The sequence below is a fragment of the Crocodylus porosus genome, unplaced genomic scaffold, assembly GCF_001723895.1.
Source record: "Crocodylus porosus isolate Cpor-Errol unplaced genomic scaffold, CroPor_comp1, whole genome shotgun sequence".
In the NCBI taxonomy this organism is placed as follows: Eukaryota; Metazoa; Chordata; order Crocodylia; family Crocodylidae; genus Crocodylus; species Crocodylus porosus.
Genome location: NW_017728918.1, coordinates 37,152,232 through 37,171,613, shown reverse-complemented (window position 1 = coordinate 37,171,613; position 19,382 = coordinate 37,152,232). Strand labels below are relative to the sequence as shown.

Sequence of the window (19,382 nt, the reverse complement as noted above, 5' to 3'; positions counted from 1 at the left end):
TATGGTCTTCTCCAGGGCAGGGGATGGTAACCCTTTGCTGCTGCAGACAGGAGCTTGGGACCTGTCCCACTGCTGTGTCCCACAAATATCCAGCCCCTTAAACAGCATAAGTCCCTGCACTTACCCCCACTGCAGATACTCATCCCCTCTGCACTGCAAGGGTAAGGGCAGGAATGAGAGAGCAGCAGGGAGGAGGGTGCTGCGGAGACCTTTCTGAACTAGATCCGAGGTCTTTGGCATGATTCACCCCATGGGGTGTAGGTGCTGGTCCTTGCTCTCAGTGCCTGGAGTTTTACCTCTGTATATACCTAGAACTGCACTAGTCAGAACAGCTTGGCACCTAACTTCAACGTGAACCTAATCAGAATCCAGGAACCAGGAATTTCTCCACCTGAGGGGGTCAAATCCAGTATGTGCACTCAAAGTATATTTAATGTATGCCTATGGGAGTTGAGTCCTCACAAAATGCAATTGCAGTCCGTTTTTCTTGGAGCAACACGGGTTGCAATGCCTTTTAGATAATAGGGTAGTGGTCAGAGCATTCATCTTGGAAGTGGAAAACTTCAGTTCCATGGCCCTCAGCCTCAGCGGGTTCTGTTTGTGTACAAACTATTGCTATATCCATATTGCCACATGGTATTGCCTGGTGCCATATAGAGCTGCTCTAATTGCAATTGTTCAGAAACAGATTTTTTAAAAGATAAGTATGGATGTACTCTCCCAGTGGACATAGTTAAATGACTTATCCTGGGAACAGGCACAACTATATACTGGTATACAGGAGTGGATCCAGAGGGGGCAGGGGATGCAGTGGTGCAGGTGCCACCTCCTCCCCCCACACACAACCCTTTCAGACTGGCCCACACCACAGGAGCCTCTGGGAATATTTTTGAAGCCCCTCAAATCAGGTGAGAATCCCCCCATACTCAAAAGCACACACCCTCCCTTTCCTTTCCTCCCCTCTCTGTTCACCCCTGCTGCTTTCCTTGCCATCCCGAGGCTTCAAAGCCACTCCTGCCTGCTCCAGTTGAGCTGTGTAGGGGCCAGGCTCAGCAGGGACAGCAAAAGCAGCAGTGGCAGAGGTTATGGGGGTGGTTCCCATCCCTGTGCCTGCTTCTGGAGTACTGGACATGGGGTGGGAATCTAACTACTCCATTGCCACTGTCACTGTCCCTGCACAGGCTGGCTGGACAGGTAGGAGTGGCTCTAAAGCTTCCCCCATCTCCAGACAGCAGGTAAAACAGCAGTGGTGAGGAGGAAAGGGAAAGGATGTGCCTCTGAGCACAGATGGGAGCAGAAGGATTTTTAGATGCTCTGAGGACTTTATAAAGTCGCTGGAGGCTCCCATGGCATAGTCTGCCTGCACCAGTATGAGGGGAAGGAGGCTTGAAGCAGAGTGCAGCCAGCCCTGCAGTGCAGGTTACTGCTCCCTCATCCCTTTTTTGACAAATTCTGGATCCACCCCTGCTGGTAGATTCCATATGGGAATGAGAAAAGCACCACTATCTACTAATTTGGATACAAAAAAATAAATGAAGTTTTCAAAGACTCTGAAATCTAATTTACTGCTAACTGACAAAATAAGTAAAGGCACAGAACTGCAAAGATGGGGACTTTAGTTATGATAGGTTGTTTTTGGTGCAATAATTATTCTTTCCTTCACTAAGACCTGATGAGAGAAGCTCTTACAACAACATTATGAGAGAGGCTACAGCAAAAGAAAAAAAATCGATATGGCAATCAAACAAGTTTTCTAAGATCTCAAGGCTATTGTGCTAATACACAAAGTGAAATTGCTTTTTAAAATGCAATTCTATTTAACTCCTTTGCCCAAGATAAAATATAAATGGCAACATAAATATAATGCTCTTTTATGAGGTACCAATCTGTATCTATTCTTGTGGATTCAAATAAGGGATTGAGTATTGACCGTGACATTCTGAATGTGCACGTTCTGCTGTGAAGTTTCTTGGGAATAGTGTGTTCCACTGGAAGATGGAAAATCTGCTTAGCTCTCTCTGGCTCAGACACTTCTGCTTCTGTTCTTCAGGGAACTGCCAAATGCTTTAGTATATTGAGATACATTTTATAGTGGGATATCACTAAACCTTGGGTCTGGTAATCTCCAAAGCTCAAAGGAAAGATGCCAAGTGTGAAAAATGACCCAAAGAAAATTACATATTCATGGATGAATGTCAGATTCATTCCTTTGGTATAAGCAATACTTTTGATAATTCAAGCCTCGTGATTCTTTTCATTTTCTCCTGTAGTAATTCATATCAACAGAAAAGAAGGGACAGTAATTTGTTTGTCAACAATGTAAGTAAATTTGGGAGTAAAATGAGTGGCATCCCTTGAAATGAAGGGCACTTGAGACATATGGTTGAATAAAGCAGAAGTCTGAATGCCATATGTTACAACTAACTAAAGCCAAGATCTGCTTTTTTTAAACTATGCAAACCTATTAACTCCACCAACTTCATGTTGATGAGAGGAGAATCTCATCTTAAGTGATGCTCCCAGAAAAGTAACCATGCCAAAGGAATCCATTTTATAGTGTCTCAGTAATTCCATATCACTCAGAAAACTGGCTCTCTTTCTCTCATGAAGAATAGGAGTCCTTCAGAAAAAGAAAGCCCCCAAACCCACAGTATTACAGTATTGCTTATCCTCCAAATATAATCTTTGTTGGAAATAATCTAGCAGCTCACAACCCTCCCCAGTCAAATTATGCCTTGACCTCACCTACCTCTTTACAAATGTATGCTCCTGATTATGCAGCACTATAAACTATGGGATTCTAAGCAGCAGGGTAGTCTAAGATACTGGGATATTTAAGTATCTAGTTGCTGCTGTTAAGTACATAGATATAACTGTTAATCCAAAGTACATAATCAAATTTCTTTAAGCAGTAATAAGACAGCTTTATGTTCCAGAAAGCAATGAACCCAACTAAAGCAGAACTCACTCACTCACTCATGATCAGCTGGAATTAATACTTATTGAGAACACCGCCCACTCTGCTCATTAGGTGGGAAACTTGACTGGATTGCAGGTGAGGAACAGCTTGAAGAAGAAGGGAAGGAGATCACCCTGGGTAAGGTCTGTTCCCTGTCACTGGCCAGTAGAAATGAATGAGGAGATTATTGACTGTGTACTCCCCTCACACCATCTCCCAACAATTTGAACACTTGCTTGGGAGTTTAGAGCTGTTCAAAACCTATTTCTATGTCAATTGTCAATCACCAGCTGCACATGTGGATCAATACCTGTGGAGATTGAAATCTGATACTTTGAGTGATTTAACTTTATCATTGGAAAGAATTTACAGTGTTTAATAATACAACAGAAATAGATTTGGGGGAACTGAGAAACCCGAGTGCTGCATAAAAGGAAGTATTAAAAATCCACTAATATGGAAGAAGGCTGGGGAGTGCTAAAAACCACTTTAAAGTACAATATTATTATTATTAGTGGTAGTAGTATTAGTATTAGTTTAACTGCACCTGAGAGTATGATAAACCCTTCACAGTAGAAACATGCAAGCAAGGTTCTTGGCTTGAACTGCTTACAGTATAATTTCAGATATGTCACAATGAAAGGAATCACCACAAATAAAGGGAATGGGTTGGGTATGGAAAGATAGGTCTTACAGAAATAAGATTATGCAGTTACCTAGCAAATGCCTGTGCATAGAACGGTGGAGCAAAATAATGGCATATAAATAAAATGATTTAATGAAGGAACAGACTGTCTTTTCTTTGGAAAAGTGGAAAGCGAGCTACAGAAATTGTCCAGCATTGCACAGAAAATTAGGGTTGGAAGGGACCTCAGGAAATCAGCTAGTCTAACCCCCTGCTCAAAGCAGGATCAGCCCCAACTAGATCATCCCAGCCAAGGCTTTGTCTAGTCAGATCTTAAAAACCTTCCAGGATGGAGATTCCAAAACCTCTCTGGGTAACCTGTTCCAGTGTTTTACTACCCTCCTAGTAGAAAGTTTTTTTCTGATATCTAACCTAAACTTACCTGCATCATATGATAAGCATCATATGGAACTGCCCAGAAATCTGAGGGTAAAACATGAATATGAATTGGACATGGAAGAAAGAATACAATGAAATAATAGGGAAGAAGTGCAGGGGAAAGACATTGGCCCCCAAATTAAAATGGATAGATCTTATATGTATGATGGTTGGAACTTAAAAAAATAATCCCTGTCACTTAGGATACAGCATTACAATGTAAACTAAAAACTAACTGACAAATCATCTATGAAAAAGGATAAATGACAATGGATGCAGTTGCTGGGAGGGTCTAGTAGAATGTTAGCACCAATTGTATTTATCATCATCGTTAATACTGGCCCGAGTTCTGCTCTAGGAAGAAATTCATTTTCACTTCACTGCACCACTTTACACCCTTTATTGTGAGCACAGGAAGTGAACAAACAATCAGTTCTTTATAAATGGATAGCAACAGAATGTAACTGACCCCTTTAAAGGGTATATGCTTGGATACATGCAGAATCTTATTGCTGTAAGCTTTTTCCTTCCTCTCCACTGGTTTTTTTTACACTGATCAATTCCAGTGGCAAAATAACTTGCAATGGTGAGGGAATATTTAGTCCACTCCAGCCCCTCTATTTCAATAGGTATAGGAATACGTATCTAGGAATAGGAATTTTACTGTACTGGTCAAGGGCCAGTAAAGCTGTTCAAAAAACCCAGATCCAAATGGAAGAAAATTTATGGTACAGAAACTGAAGACAGCCAGCAACTATCAACTAAAGATGTCTGGAAAAGATTAGGGCTGGAGCAGTGCACCATGTAGTATTGAAAAGATTTTGGGTAGAGTTGCTGTTCATACATGGGCATAAATGAGACAGCTCCTCAGGCCTGCTAGAGCCCACTTTGACCCTGAAATAGCTCAGAATCAGATGATTCTCAAAGCTATATGATGTCTCTCTTTTTCTCTTAGAAGCACAGCACAAACTGTCAGCCATCAAGTCTAAAACGTGTTCCTTCCTGATCCTGGAGCTGGCTATGCAGACAGATCCCCCCATTAACATCAGTGGAGTTCCTTATTGGCAACAGGGGTGGCCCATATCATCAACTGGAGCACTCAGGTATGTGACTGTAAGCTCTTCAGGGGAGGAAATGTTTTTCTGTTGGTTTTATGAAGTATGTAATATGCTTCTATAAAATTATTGCATACAGATAATTGCCATAACTTCACACTCATCATAAAATATATACATCAAATGTATACAACAAAATTTCTGAAGTGTTCTTACTTTCTTCAGACAGATCATTTTCTTCTGCTTCTCTCTCCATCTCTTTACACCATCCTTCCATCCTCTTAGTTTCAGTGTGTAGCAACTTCATAAACCAAGACCCATCTCGTCGACAAGGGGACATTCGACCAGTTTCTACTGTTTCAATGGCTGGCTCCAGCCAGGGTTCTGGTGGTGGAAGATTTGAGGTGTCAACTGGGGTCCTATAATCTTCTCTGTAACTGAACAGTCCCTGTGTCCGTACAGTTCTTACTGCACTGTATTGGGTAGGAGTGCTAGGCTCTGAATGCTGCTGGAATGATGAACCAAACTGAAGTCCTTTGTCCTCCATTGTTATGTGTCCAGGAAAACCCTCCAGTTCTAGATCAGCCTGTACAGCTGCTGTTACACTATTTGAGCGCTTAAACCGTCCATGTCTTAGGTAAGGGGAAAAAGAAAGGGGGAAAAATATATGAGAGTCTTATGTGTTGGCAAAAGACAAAGTTTTTCTTTAACCTGATACTAGATAATAGTTATGCAGATGATTTTTCAACTATTCTTTCCACTCTTCAAATACTTAAGTTACTTACAAATAAGACAATAAGTGACAAAAGAGAAAAAAGAGAAGGAAAGGGGTTGGGGGGAAGCATGTAAATAGAATATATGTAGGTATATGGTGTCATTATTGATCTGAACAAAATATAAAGGAAAATCATTTAAACCACCTTTGGAAGCTCACATTGATCTGTTCTCACATTATAAAATATGGCACATCATCAAAAAATGAACTGGCAATATCAGGTAGGACCTGCAATACTGCATTTATTGTTGAAATGAAGAAAAAAGCCAGATATACTTAGACAACCTTTTCAGAAACAGTCAAAGATATTCGGAGGTAAGGCAGAGGTAGAATTCTGTAATTGGTGGAAAATAATGGCAGGACGTTTAATATTTTTTACGAACTGTATAGAAAAATTCTCATGACCATTTTCTCTTGGATATTGATATATTGGAGCAGATTTATGTTTAAAACGTTGGCTCAGGGACAATGGATTGCTTAAGAAATATATATTTCTTAAGCAATAGCTAGGGCAATTGTTCAACAGCTAGGTTAATTGTTCAAATTTGACTCAAGTCAATGGGGACCACAGGTAATTAGCAAGCACAGACTGTTTGATAGCTCAGAATCAGGATAATGGTCTTTCTCTAGGGTTTAATGGGCAACTGTATGTATCACTCCGAGATTAGAACACTTATCAGCAGTTTTAGCAGACCAGGCAAAGATTGACAAAGAATGGAAACTAGCTCCTACATGTACCAGACCCTCTAAGTCAGGACTGAAGTACTGTGGACTAGGCATTATTCTGCAAAGGGACTGTAAAGGCATGAAGATTTTGCCTTAGGGGTCCCATTGCAGTAGTGGCACTTTTAGTGCATAAGACAGTGGTTCTCCATCCACGTTCTGTGAACCTGAAAAACGAATTGACTACAATGCTCACCTCTTAGTACAGGGGTTGAGCAGTGGAGGAAGAAGGGGAAAAGAGGAGTGGCTGAGAAGGAAGGTGCCTACACTTACCTCCTTGGCAGGGTAGGGGTGAGCCTGCCCTTATTGCCTCAGGCAGGGCCTGGGTAGTGAGATGTGGGGGGAAGGTGGGGAAGAAGAGCAGCCATGGCACCCTTCAAAGTTGTTCCTGGCCCTCAAGGTCCTGCAGCACTTTGGTGGATAATCACTGGCGTAGAGGCGTGCACCTCTGCTGTGAATATGTGGAATCTGTTTATCTTCTTATCAATTTGGAACACTAAACTAACCCTGAAACATATTTTCTACCTATCAAATTTAACACTAGAAATATTGTCTAGATATTTAGGGACCATCTCTAAAATCTCAGCAATGGACTAACATGGGCTTTGTGAATTATTCATAGAACACACTCTCCAGATTATTCAAATTTTGTTATAAATATGTCTTGTCTCCCGAAAGACTGCACATTGTTTGCCTGAATTACCGTTTTTCATCTTCCACTTGGACTCCAACAGAGTGGTATTCTCGTAGGCCTCTGCTCTCAGTATCTGAATCAGTTGCCGTTTCCACCTAATTCAACACAAAAGATACATCTGCAGAAGTGAACATTGACAATTCAACATTATTTATCTCTGTATTCATTTCAATTAATTATGTATTTCATTAATAAGTTCTAAGAAACAACTAACCTAGTAAAATAATTTAAATAAGCATGCAATCTGATATAATTGTTTGGTTCTCTGTACTACAAAATGGTTCATAACTGCTTTATTTTTGCTCTGTAATTCCTTCTTTTAAATGTACGTAGATATAATTACTCAGTTCAATGCAGGCAGGAAATAAGCCTGGTTTAACTGTTCTATTCTTAGAGCTAGGAATCCACGGGGTTGCACCTTTATATATTAGTACAAAATGGTCTCATTATATGGCAGGATGATTTACAAAATAAAAATGAAAGTAGCCCCATAAAATTTGCAAGTGATAAAAATAAATGTTGCAATGAAATTCTGTGGAAAATTGTGTTGATGAATATAGAAGCATTTAAGTGGCACAGAGGAGATAGCAAAATGCCACAGCTCACCCTCTTTTAATATAATAATCCCGAAAATGCTATATCAACTAAGTAGTTCAGGCTTTTATGTGGTATTTCTATCTGAAACTTGTTTACCAAAATACATTTGCAGTAAAGCTTTTACCTTAATTCTACAAGTTCCTGCAGGATGTTATATACCCATTTCTAGCACAGTACTTTTTAACATGCACACAAATGTAGAAAAATGAATATTGGAGTAAACCAAAGAAGAGTTAAGGGAAAAAACCATCATAATAGAATGTTTTTTCTCTTTGCCTGTTATGCCAAAAGAAGTGTTTTCACTCATCAATATAATTTATGTACCAAAGATACTCCTATAATTAAGTGGTGGAAGAAAAAATTGGTCATTTAAAATGTAGCTGTGGTCTATAAAGTTAACTCAGAGGGAGAAAGAGTCTATATGTAACATTTTTAATTAAATTGTTTTTTATGTATGTTCAGGATAATATACCAGTTAGTTATGAAAGTATTATTTTTTAAAAGGCAGACTGCAAAAATGCTGTAAACAATTCATGCCCACACTACAATGATCCAATTCAGTATTCCTCCTTTCTAAGCTGAAAGTTTCACTAACAGCATATGTTGTTCTTATTTGTTAAGCCAGGGGTTTGCAACCTTTTAAAATAAGTGTACCATTGGTGGCCCCCTTTTTAGTAAGTGTACCCCTGGGGGGTGTGACGAGCAGCTGCACACGAAGTGGGGGCATGGGGACCCCTGCTCTTGCCCTGCCCCAGCCCTGCTCCTGTGAGGCAGTGGCATGGGGTGGTGGCACTCCGTCTTCACCCACCCCAGCATATCCCCCGGGACCTTTCAAAGTACCGCGAGGGGTAGTGTACCCCTGCTTGACAACTCTGTGATAAGCAATAAAACAATAGGTATACATAGTACTTTTCAAGTATATGTAAAGAAACCCTTTTTCCTAAGAGTTTGCTGTTTTGTTTAGATGGAGACAATGCATTTAATCAAGGATTTTTGTGAGGATTGAAGGCCAAGGTCTTACAAAATATTTCCACATAAGATGTAAGTAAAATTCTTATGCAGCTCAACATACCATGAAGCTATGAAAAAGTGATCAAAATTGACTTTTTGCAAGTATAGAAACCTAGAATAGTGTTACTGACATTACCAGAGTTTTTCACAGGCCCCTTATTGCCAGTGCACTGAAATAGTGCTTTGACAACTGCCAATCAATGAAATACTAAATTGTAAGTCATTATAAATATTGAAAAGGAAGAAGCATTTCCCAATAAGCCTCCGTGATGTATGTAACAGAAATATAAGAGAATCAAGCTATTCTCCTGTTGCCTGCATGTTGGGTACGTTTATGAACTGTTGTCTTGTTTTGCCAATTTTATTTTTAATATCTCCAGATTTTTCAAGCTTGCATGAAAGTGAATTCATTTGCTTCCAGGGTACCATACCCCCTTTCTGGGATGCTATAAATAGCTCTGTGGATCCAACCAGTGCGATTCTAGACACAGCCTAGAAGAAATCTTAAGACCCGAAGATTTCTCTATAGGTCCTTATAGAGGAGCCCTGGGCAGCTGCCTTTATAGTCTGGGAGGCCCTTTTGCACATCACTGAGCACTGAAAATCACTGTTTGATGGCAGGTACCAGGTGCTGAAAGAGAGCTGTTTCTCTGCCCTGCTGGAGCAGTTTGCTGTTACTCACCACTGTAACCACTACTGTGGCCAGGAGGCCATAATGCAGCTAGCAATGTCCAAGGGCAGCAAAGTCAGTGGCCCAGTCAGAGGTTCCTCTATGGGTCCTAAGATTTCTTCTAGGCTGTGCCTAGCATCACAGTAGTTGGACCACAAAATAGGACTAAGTCTTCTCTCCCATTAGACCTGTGTTGATAACTCACAGGAAGTAACAAAGATCTGGGCATAGACTTGGAATAAGACAAACCAAATAAAGAGGCATGCCTTAGATCTAGCCAGGCAAAATTCCTTTTATGACCCCTATAAGCTCGTATCTTTCCGCCAACTGATTTTGGAATGATTCTGTAACACCTCCATGAAAAAGACCTTTTTAAGGTTTCTTCTCCATCTCCATCGTTGCTTCTGCTAGAAGGAAAACTTGGATGATTTGCCCAATACCTAACTGGCAAAGGAAGCTATATGTTTATTAGAGGAATAAATATAGTTGATCCTCACTGAAATGTTACACTATTCAAAACAGTTATTAAGAAAATTATAGTCTAGAGGTGCATGTAGATGAAATGGGGCCCTAAATTGAAGTGGTGGACTTTAAAAAAACACCGCTTTCAATTTAGGGCTGATTAAACCCCTGTGTGGTGCACACACGCTGCTGACTTAGCTGCCTCCCCGGCAGGGAGGGGAGGGTGAGCTGCTGGTAGGTGGAGCGGTCCCTAGGCTGTGGGGGGTCCCATCTGCAGCAGCTGCACACCGCCCCCCTGGCAGCACCAGCCTGTAGACACCCAACTTGGGCAGTCCCAGGGGGCACTACAGCCACAGAGGGAAACATTGGCTGCAGCTCAGGCAGGCAGGCTCCGGAGCGTGTGGGGGGACTAGTGGGGGTGGGAAACAGGCTTGCTGCTTTTCTTGGGTGGAGCTGCTTTCCCAGGTTACTGCCAGGCTACCTGCAGCGCTTCCTGCAGAGTCACAGATCTGCACAGAGCCTGGTGCTTCACTCTGTGGCTGTGGGGGCAGCAAACTAAAGCTCCTCAAAGTAGTTTTAGTTTGCTGCACCCCAAGTCATTTAAGGTGCATTACGTTGCCAAATTTCCTACAGCTGCTGGAATTAATGCTCAATACACTGCCGAGGCATAGAAACACTGCCAACATTAAAGTGGTGCAAAAGCATTTAGCTCACTTTAAAGTGTTGTGCACAAATGCCTCTCGTTTTGTCTACACACTGCCTAAGTGTCAAAATGGTGCTGGCTCTAGTTACTCCTAAAGAGAAACTCCAGCCAAACTATTTTTCTTCCAGCCTGGCAAGCTGACACTACCTAAATGACCTGATTATTGCCTTCACATTTTGATACCTTCTATTTGTTTACTATTGTTTGCTGCATTCAAATGCCCTACAGCAGGAGAATGATGCCAAATAAGGATTTTGATGCAATTTGTGAGAGCAAATATTGTAACATCTGACAGACAATAACCTGGGAAATAGAGGCTAATGACAAAATAAGTAAAAGCAGGAAAGCAACAAGGCACCAGTTTAACTAAGAATAAAATGAAGAAACAGTGTTTTCAAATGACAGAGTTTAAGAAAACCTGTTGGAAATGACTTGGAGGAATCTTGTGAGAGGTAAGGATTTCTTAGTGCAGTGTCTTTTATTGGACTAACTGTATAGTTGAAATAGAGTTAGGTGAACTGGGAATGCAAGACAGTCTTCTTTAGGTCTGAGAAGTAAAAGCCAGCGCAGTGTAGTAAAAAATAATCTTCTTGAAAAATCTTCAAATTAGTTCAGATTGGCCAAACTAAATTCAAATCAGCTAAGGGATGTGTTTGGTTTGATTGCGAGGCTCCCATGATTTAAAGTGTATCATAATATATTTGATATGATTTGTGAACGCTTTATTACTCACTACCTGGAATTCCAATTGGCTTAATGTTTGAAACCCTGATCTTGCCATCAACAGGATGATATAAGGAGTCTTGCAGAGTCTGTCTTCTGCAACTTTGTAGTCAACAGAAATAGAAAGTTATACTTAATAAATTAACAGAAAGAAGTTTGTAACCCAGGGTTGTTGAGGTGTCAGGATTGCTAACTGTCATAGATCTCTGATTATAATTACTGACTTTTTAAACATTACTGATTTTCATTTCATACTAGGGAGGAAAGACTTAGAAGGAAAGAAAAACGTTGTACAGGAAAAGGCCCAAAAGCTGGGGAAAAAAGAATAGGAATTTGACAAATATAGCAGGTAGTCTGCCTCCTCCAAAGGATTTGAGCCCATGAGAGTTGGGAGCTTCCGTACCTATAAGAATCTTATTTAACTGCTAAATTAAGTAATATGGGCCTGTCATCCTCCATGGCAAGAAGAATGAAGCAGCAGGAAACCCAGGAAATGATAAGCAGGAAATTCAGAAGTTTGCTTGGACCATCCTTAATGCTCTGCCCATGTTCTCTACCCCTTCAAAGGGAACCACTGAGTCCTGAACCAGGGGTCTAATAATAGCTCTATCATCAAGTCACCTGTTCTGTTAGGAGTGGAGGAACCAGATCATAGGGTACAAGGTCTACACATAGTACTAGAGGAAACCGAAGAATCCCATTGCTACAGCCTGGGAACTGACTGGCTAAGCAGCAGCTCTGCAGAAAACAACCTGGGGGTTACAGTGGAGAATAAACTTGATATGAGTCAGCAGTGTGCCCTTGTTGCCAAGAAGGCTAACAGCATACTATCCTGCATTAGTAGGAGTGTTGCCAGCAGATTGAGGGAAGTGATTATGCCATTCTATTCTGCACTGATGAACTACACTGCACTGAGTCCACATCTGGAGTACTGTGTCCAGTTTTGGGATCCCATTATGGAAAGGGTGTGGACAAGTTGGAGGAAGTCCAGTGGAGAGCAACAAAAATGGTTTTGGGGCTAGGGAACATGACTTATGAGAACAGGCTGAGGGAACTGGGTTTATTTAGTCTGCAGAAGAGAAGACTGAGTGGGGATTTGATAGCAGCCTTTAACTGCCTGAAGGGGGTTCCAAAGAGGATGGAGCTGGACTGTTCTCAGTGGTGGCAGATGACAGAACAAGGAGCAAAGGTCTCAAGTTGCATAAAGGGAGGTTTATGTTGTATATGAGGATAAACTTTCTTACTAGGGGGGTGGTGAGGCACTGGAATAGGTTACCTAGAGAGATGGTGAAATCTCTATCCTTGGAGGTTTTTTAAGGCCTGGAATGATCTAATTGGGGTCCTGCTTTGAGCAAGGGGTTGGACTAGATGACCTCTTGAGGTCCCTTCCAACCCTGAAAGAAAAAAACAAAACAAAAATGAGGGAATTTTATGAGGGACTCCTAGGTCAACAGTCCAATGGCATTAAGCTTGACTTGGTTTTGAAGTACCAATCTTATGTAGCATTATCTAAATATTTATTTAGTATCTTGTAAAGGTTTGTTCACATGCCTCGAATTGAAAGCCAAGTATGCCCCATGCTCTGACCTGTGCCCACAGGCATACTTCATGCACAAGGCATGTCAACGACACTGCTTTGGGCTAGTCCCTCAAATAGCTGAATTTAAACTTCTGGTCAAACCTCCAGGTCAGAGCTCATCAGTGAATTTTAGTGTGTGGGGCCTGCTTGGGCCACTCTGTGCTGGGGATCATCTTCACAGTTGCGTAGACAAGCCCTAGAAGGCTTATTTTAAACAATCTTAACCTAGGTTATATTGTAAACTGCACTTAATTAATATTACAAATAAGCCAAGCAACTCTTTGTCTGTTCTTATTCATCTCCTGGAAATGTGGTTTCAGGGACAGATTTGGGGTGTGGAGGGTGGGGTGCAGCCAGAGATGACTGTAGGGGGTACGGGGCCTGGGACAAATCAGCTTGTGCGAGGCCCCTTTAACACTGCAAGGGGCATGGGCATGGCTACTCCGCCTGGCTCTCACCCGGCTCTGCAGTGCCGCCCAAAATGCAGGGCCCAGGGCAGTTGCCCTGATTCACCCTTCCAAAGGACAGCCCTGGGTGCAGTAGTGCAATTGCATACCCTTTTGATTCCTGGTCCACCCAAAGTTTAAAAGCAACTGCCTGGGAGGGGCAGCAGCATTTCTAGTAATGCTAGGAGAGTCAATTGACTTCATGGCTCATTATCATCTCCCTGATTCCTGTTAATCTCTCTCCATTCCACAGGTTTTAACAGCCCATTCTCCTTTTTAATGGTCTTGATGTTTAACTTTTCAAACTATCATTTTGTCTGCAATACTTTGTTAAATATTTGTCTACAATCTGTTAAATATTATTGGTAATGTCTGTCCTCTCTTTTACAGTCTGGAAGACTGCTTTTAGCTCTAAGTAAAACTTAAACTCATGTGTGATCATAGTAACTCAGGTGTAGAAATGACTGACAGGGTGCATCTACATGAGATGTTTAGTGAAGTTGCAAATACAAGTACTATCCTGCTGCAGAGTTTTTCTGTGTGCAGCAATGCATGTGAAGAGAGTGACTCAGCTGGCTATGGCATGAGGGTGCTTCCGTGTGGGGGCACCACCCATGTGTTTCAACCAGCTCCTCTGCAGCATGTTGAGCCAGGTCAGAGCAGTACTGGGCTGGCAGGCTCACCTCTGGGTCCCCTGCCAGCTGGGACTGCACCAACCTAGATCAATGTGCTGCAGTCTCAGCTGCATGTGTAAACATGGTCCCTGGGACCAATAAAATCCAGCATAATATGTGCTGGAGTTTATTGCTTTGTCTTAATATACACATGCAGATGTAACCACAGTGAAGTATTGTAGGCACCATCAAGGGACTAAAGGATAGATGTTATTTTATGAATTTGAATAAGAGACATACATTTAACTATAATGACTACAGGACTAATGATACAATATTATTTGACTATCGGTATTTTTTGTCTAGTTTGTTATGTTTTTAAAAAAAATGAAAATATTTATACACACATTGAAAGATCAGTTCTGGTATGCATGAAAGGTAGTAAAGGGGCTGGGAAGCCCTCCTGGATTACCAGAGGAGTCAAGGAGTGTTTAAAAAGGAAAACGAAGCGGATGGACAATGGAAACAAGCCAGTCACCAAGGAGGAATGCACAAGTATAGCTCGTATTTGTAGGGGGAGGATAAGGAAGGCAAGGGTGGCAACTGAGATCAGGTTGGTGACCAAAATCAAGGACAACAAGAAGTCCTTCTTTAGGGGTATAGGGAGCAGGAGGGAGACCAAGGAAAATGTGGAGCCCTTGCAGAATGCGATGGAACAACTGATAACAGACAGTCAGGAGAAAGCTGAACTCTTTAATGAATACTTTGCATCAGTGTTCCTGCATGCAAATGGTGGTTGCCTGCCTGGTTGGACACTGGACAAGGGACTAAATGGTCAGTGTCGAACTGGTGAGGAAGCACTCAGAGTGGCTGAATGTCTTCAGGTTGGCAGGACCAGATGGACTACACCTAAGATTGCTGAGGGAATTGGCTGGAGTCATTGCGGGCCCATTGGCCAAGGCATTTGAAGTCTTATGGTTCTCAGGAGAGGTCCTAGAAGACTGGAAAAGGGCCAATGTGGTGTCAATCTTTAAGAAGGGGAGGAAGGAGGATCCAGGAAATTCTTGGCTAGTCAGTTTGACCTCGATACTAGGTACAATTTTGGAAAAAAATATAAAGAAGTCTATTGGTGAGAGTCTGACAGAAAGCATGATGCTGAAGGATAGCCAACATGGTTTTGTTGTGAGCATGTCATTTCTGACAAACCTCATCTCCTTCGATGATCAAGTAGCAAACTACTTAGATATGAGAGATGTGGTTGATGTCATATACTTGGATTTTAAAAAGGTCTTCAATATGGTCTCCCATGATGCTCTTATAAAAAAACTGGGGGATTGTAGGGTGGCAGAATCCATAGTTAGGTGGGTTGGGAACTGGATAAGGGGTCAAACCCAGAGAGTATTAGTGGACAGGTCTGTATCATCTTGGTGAGAGGTGGCCAGTGGTGTCCCATAGGGTTCAGTCCTTGGCCCTGAGCTGTTCAACATCTTTATCAATGATTTAGATGAGGATATGGAAAGCATGCTGGGCAAGTTTGTCAATGATACAAAGTTATGAGGAAAAGTGTCATGCTAGGGGATAGGATGCAGATCCAAGCAGACCTGGACAAGCTGGAAAGGTAGGCAGAGCAGAATCAGATGCAGTTCAATAAGGATAAGTGCAGAGTGCTTCACCTGGGGAGAAGTAACCAACAACATGAATATAGGTTAGGAGGAGATGTCCTGGCCAGTACAAAGGCTGAAACAGAGGTCAGTGTTATGGTTGATCATAGGATGGACATGAGCCCCTAGTGCAATGCTGTAGCCAACAGAGCTAAAAGCATACTGGGATGCATTAGCCAATGTGTTGCGAGCAGGGCTAAGGAAGTGATACCTCCTCTCTATTTGATGTTGGTGAGACCCCAGCTAGAGTACTGTGTCCAGTTCTGGGTGCTGCACATCCAAAAAGATGTTGAGAATCTTGAAAGTGTTCAGAGAAGGGCCACAAGAATGATTAAGGGCTTGGAGGAAAAACTATTTCCTCATATGACTTGGCTGAATCAGATCCAAAGATTCAGCACTGCTTTCCAGATTCAGCCATATATTAAACAGGCAGAAGTCCTCACCAAGATGGACACAGCTGCCTCCAGCTAGTAAGTCTGTTGTGGTGGATGGATTGGGGAGGGAAGGGGCATGGGGTGGGGGACAGATCAACACCCCCACAGCAAGGGAGGGATTGGGGCTGGGACAAGCTGTGCAGTTGGGGTTGGGGGGCATGGGACTCAGGGAGGGGGGTGCCTGCCACTGTGTGCTGCTGGGCCAGGAGAGTGCTGAAGGAGCTGGCTGAAGTCATTGTGGAATCCCTGGCAAAACTCTTCCACAACTCGTGGTGCTCTGGAGAAGTCCCTCAGGACTGGAAGAGGGCCAACATTGTGCCCATCCACAAGAAGAGCAAGAGGGAGGACCTGGGTAACTATAGGCCAATAGGCCTAATCTTCATCCTAGGAAAAATCCTAGAAAATTTCATCAAGGAGCCTATTTGTGATAAGGTTGCAGAAGGTGAGATTCTGAATGACAGCCAGCATGGTTTTGTTGCTGGCAGATCTTGCCTTACCAACCTCATCTCCTTCTATGACCAGGTAACTTGCCACCTGGACACAATAGAGCAGGTTGACATTGTATACTTAGACTTCCAAAAGGCCTTTGATCTAGTATCCCACAATGTCCTCACAAGAAAATTGGAGGATTGTGGGTTTAACTCCAAGACAGTTAGGTGGGTGAGAAACTGGATGCAGGATAGGACCCAGAGGGTCATAGTGAATGGATCTGTGTAATCCTAGTGAGAAGTAGGCAGCGGTGTCCCACAGGGATTGGTGCTTGGTCCAGTAGTTTTCAACATCTTTTTAATGATTTGGATGTGAGGGTGAAGAGCTCACTGGCAAAGTTTGCGGATGACACCAAGTTATGAGGAAGCATGGTCACACTTGAAGATAGGCTACAGTTACAGGAGGACCTAGAAAGCTAGCAAGTTGGGCAGATCAGAACCTGATGAAGTTCAATGTCAAGAAATGTAAAGTGCTCCACCTCGGGATGAGCAACCTCTGACACCTACAGGCTTGGTGGCACCAAACTGACTAGCACCATGAGTGAAAGGGACCTGGGGGTAATAATAGACCACAGTATGAATATAAGCCAGCAGTACGATGCTGTAGCCAGTAGGACAAATAATACTCTGGCATGCATCAATTGATGAATCTCCAGCAAAACCAAAGAGGTGATTCTTCTGCTCTACTCAGCACTGGTGAGACTGCAGCTGGAGTACTGCATCCAGTTCAGGGCACCACACTTTAACAAGGACATGGACAAGCTTGAGAGAGTCCAAAGAAGACAAGCTATAGGAGGAAAGGCTGAGGGATCTGGGACTCTTCAGCCTGAGGAAGAGAAGGCTGAGAGGGGACCGGGCAGCAGCTTACTACTACATTAGGGAAGTACATCAAGGTGGGCAACTGTTCACCAAGGCACTCAAGGGGAAAACCAGGAGTAATAGCCACAAACTCCTAGAAGATCAATTCAGGCTCAACATTAGGAAAAACTTCACAGTCAGGGTGTCCAGACTGTAGAATAAACTCCCTCCGGAGGTGGTGCAATCACATACCCTGGAAAATTTCGTGAGGAGATTAGACAGTCACCTTGCTGGGGTCACCTGACTCCCAGTTATCTTTCCTGCTTGGTGCAGGGAGCTGGACCCGATGATCTTCCGAGGTCCCTTCTGGCCTTACAATCTATGAATCTATTTTATTTGAAGATAGTTTCTCCTAATGGTACAATTAATCTCCAAAGTAAAACTGCAACGATTACCTCCTGCACTTCAATTAGCTTAAGGGAAATTTACAACAAGACATATGTGTATATTTGCATTTTCAAAATATTTTTCAGAAATTCATATCAGGATTTACCTGTCTGACTTTGAGTGATTTCTGTGGGTCACTACGGGATGCCTCTTTACTGCTGTAATACTTCCCATCAGGAAGTCCAGCCTGCTGAAATATATTTTGTGACCAAATCAGTATTAATTTTCAGATAAATGCATGATACAGGCTGGAGACCTTCATGGTTATTCTGAATGAAATTTCTTGCTAAAAATAATTTAGGGAGTTTAGAAATAGGTTTTATATTAAACTAATATTAGATAAGCAATAACTAATGCTACATAATACATAGGCTTACATTTATTTCCCTTTTCTGTTGTTCATTTAAATGCTGACTGGCTAACTAAATAAGAAAACAATTTACATGACTACTTCCTAGATCTTTAGTACTTTTAAGTTTTGATTATGTTAAAAGAAAATTAAGGAAAAGATCAAAAGTTATTTGTGAAAAATATTAAAATATTACAAACTTTTAAAAATAACCATAGGTATGTTTTAACTATAATAAGTCCTCTGAAGCTATTTAACAAAGTGCTGCAAGCTGCCCCATTAATTAGTTTAATCTATTATACATACTATATTGTATATATTATCAGTTACAGCTATCACTACATCTTGACCAATAATAGTATTAAGGTATTTTCTGGATATGTTAGTGGAGTTGATAGGCACAGTGACATCCTGCACTGCCCCCCATCCTGACTGCTCCCACATGATTAGTGGTCTCCAAGTACACAGTGCCTGAAGAGACAGATGGTGGAAACAATAGTGTGAACTACTCAGTTTACCATCTCAGAGAAGGTCAGTATGGTAGTGCCAGGGAGTGACCCTGATCAATAGGCTGTAAACAGACATCATATTTGAAATGGGACATGACTGTTCTGGGTTTTGAGCCAGATCAAAACAGGAGCAGCACAGCCACTTACACACATAGCCCTTCCAAGATGCATTGCTGCTTCTCTGCAGGAACACACAGCCTGAATAGACTTTTCCCCAGAATGACCTTGAGTAACCTTACAGAGATACACCATGATGGTGGGGAGAAGTGTTAGCATGTGGAATGTGGCATCTTATAAGCAGAACAAGGGCAGTGAATACCTGTAAGGTATAGGGATAAAAGACTATCTTTCAGAGAAATGCAAGGTCTGTTTACAACTATAGGTATTTAAAGTCAAAAGTCCCGATTGGCTAGGGGTCAGGGACAGAGATTCAAAAAGCCTAAGCCTGAACTGATTCAATCTTTGCAGGTTAGTCTAACCTGGCTAGGCTAAATCACTTTGTAACTGAACAGACATTCTAGACATACAGGCACATGCCTGCAGTGGCTCAGCCTAAAGGCTGGGGGGTGCTAGATCAGCCCTTCCTTCCTTCCAGCACTGAGCTGAAGTGTGTGTGTGTGTG

The 19,382-nt window shown here is 42.1% G+C and overlaps 1 protein-coding gene across 1 annotated transcript in view; it reads right to left on the bottom strand.

Annotated features, from left to right (window-relative positions):
- DLGAP2 (DLG associated protein 2) overlaps positions 1 to 19,382 on the bottom strand; it is a 162,946-nt gene that overhangs the window by 33,474 nt on the left and 110,090 nt on the right. Inside the window, exons 6-7 of the mRNA XM_019537482.1 lie at positions 7,279 to 7,364; positions 5,294 to 5,709 (exon numbers count right to left, since the gene is read on the bottom strand). Of these exons, the coding sequence (XP_019393027.1) occupies positions 5,294 to 5,709; positions 7,279 to 7,364 (502 nt within the window). The remainder of the gene's footprint in view (positions 1 to 5,293; positions 5,710 to 7,278; positions 7,365 to 19,382) is intronic.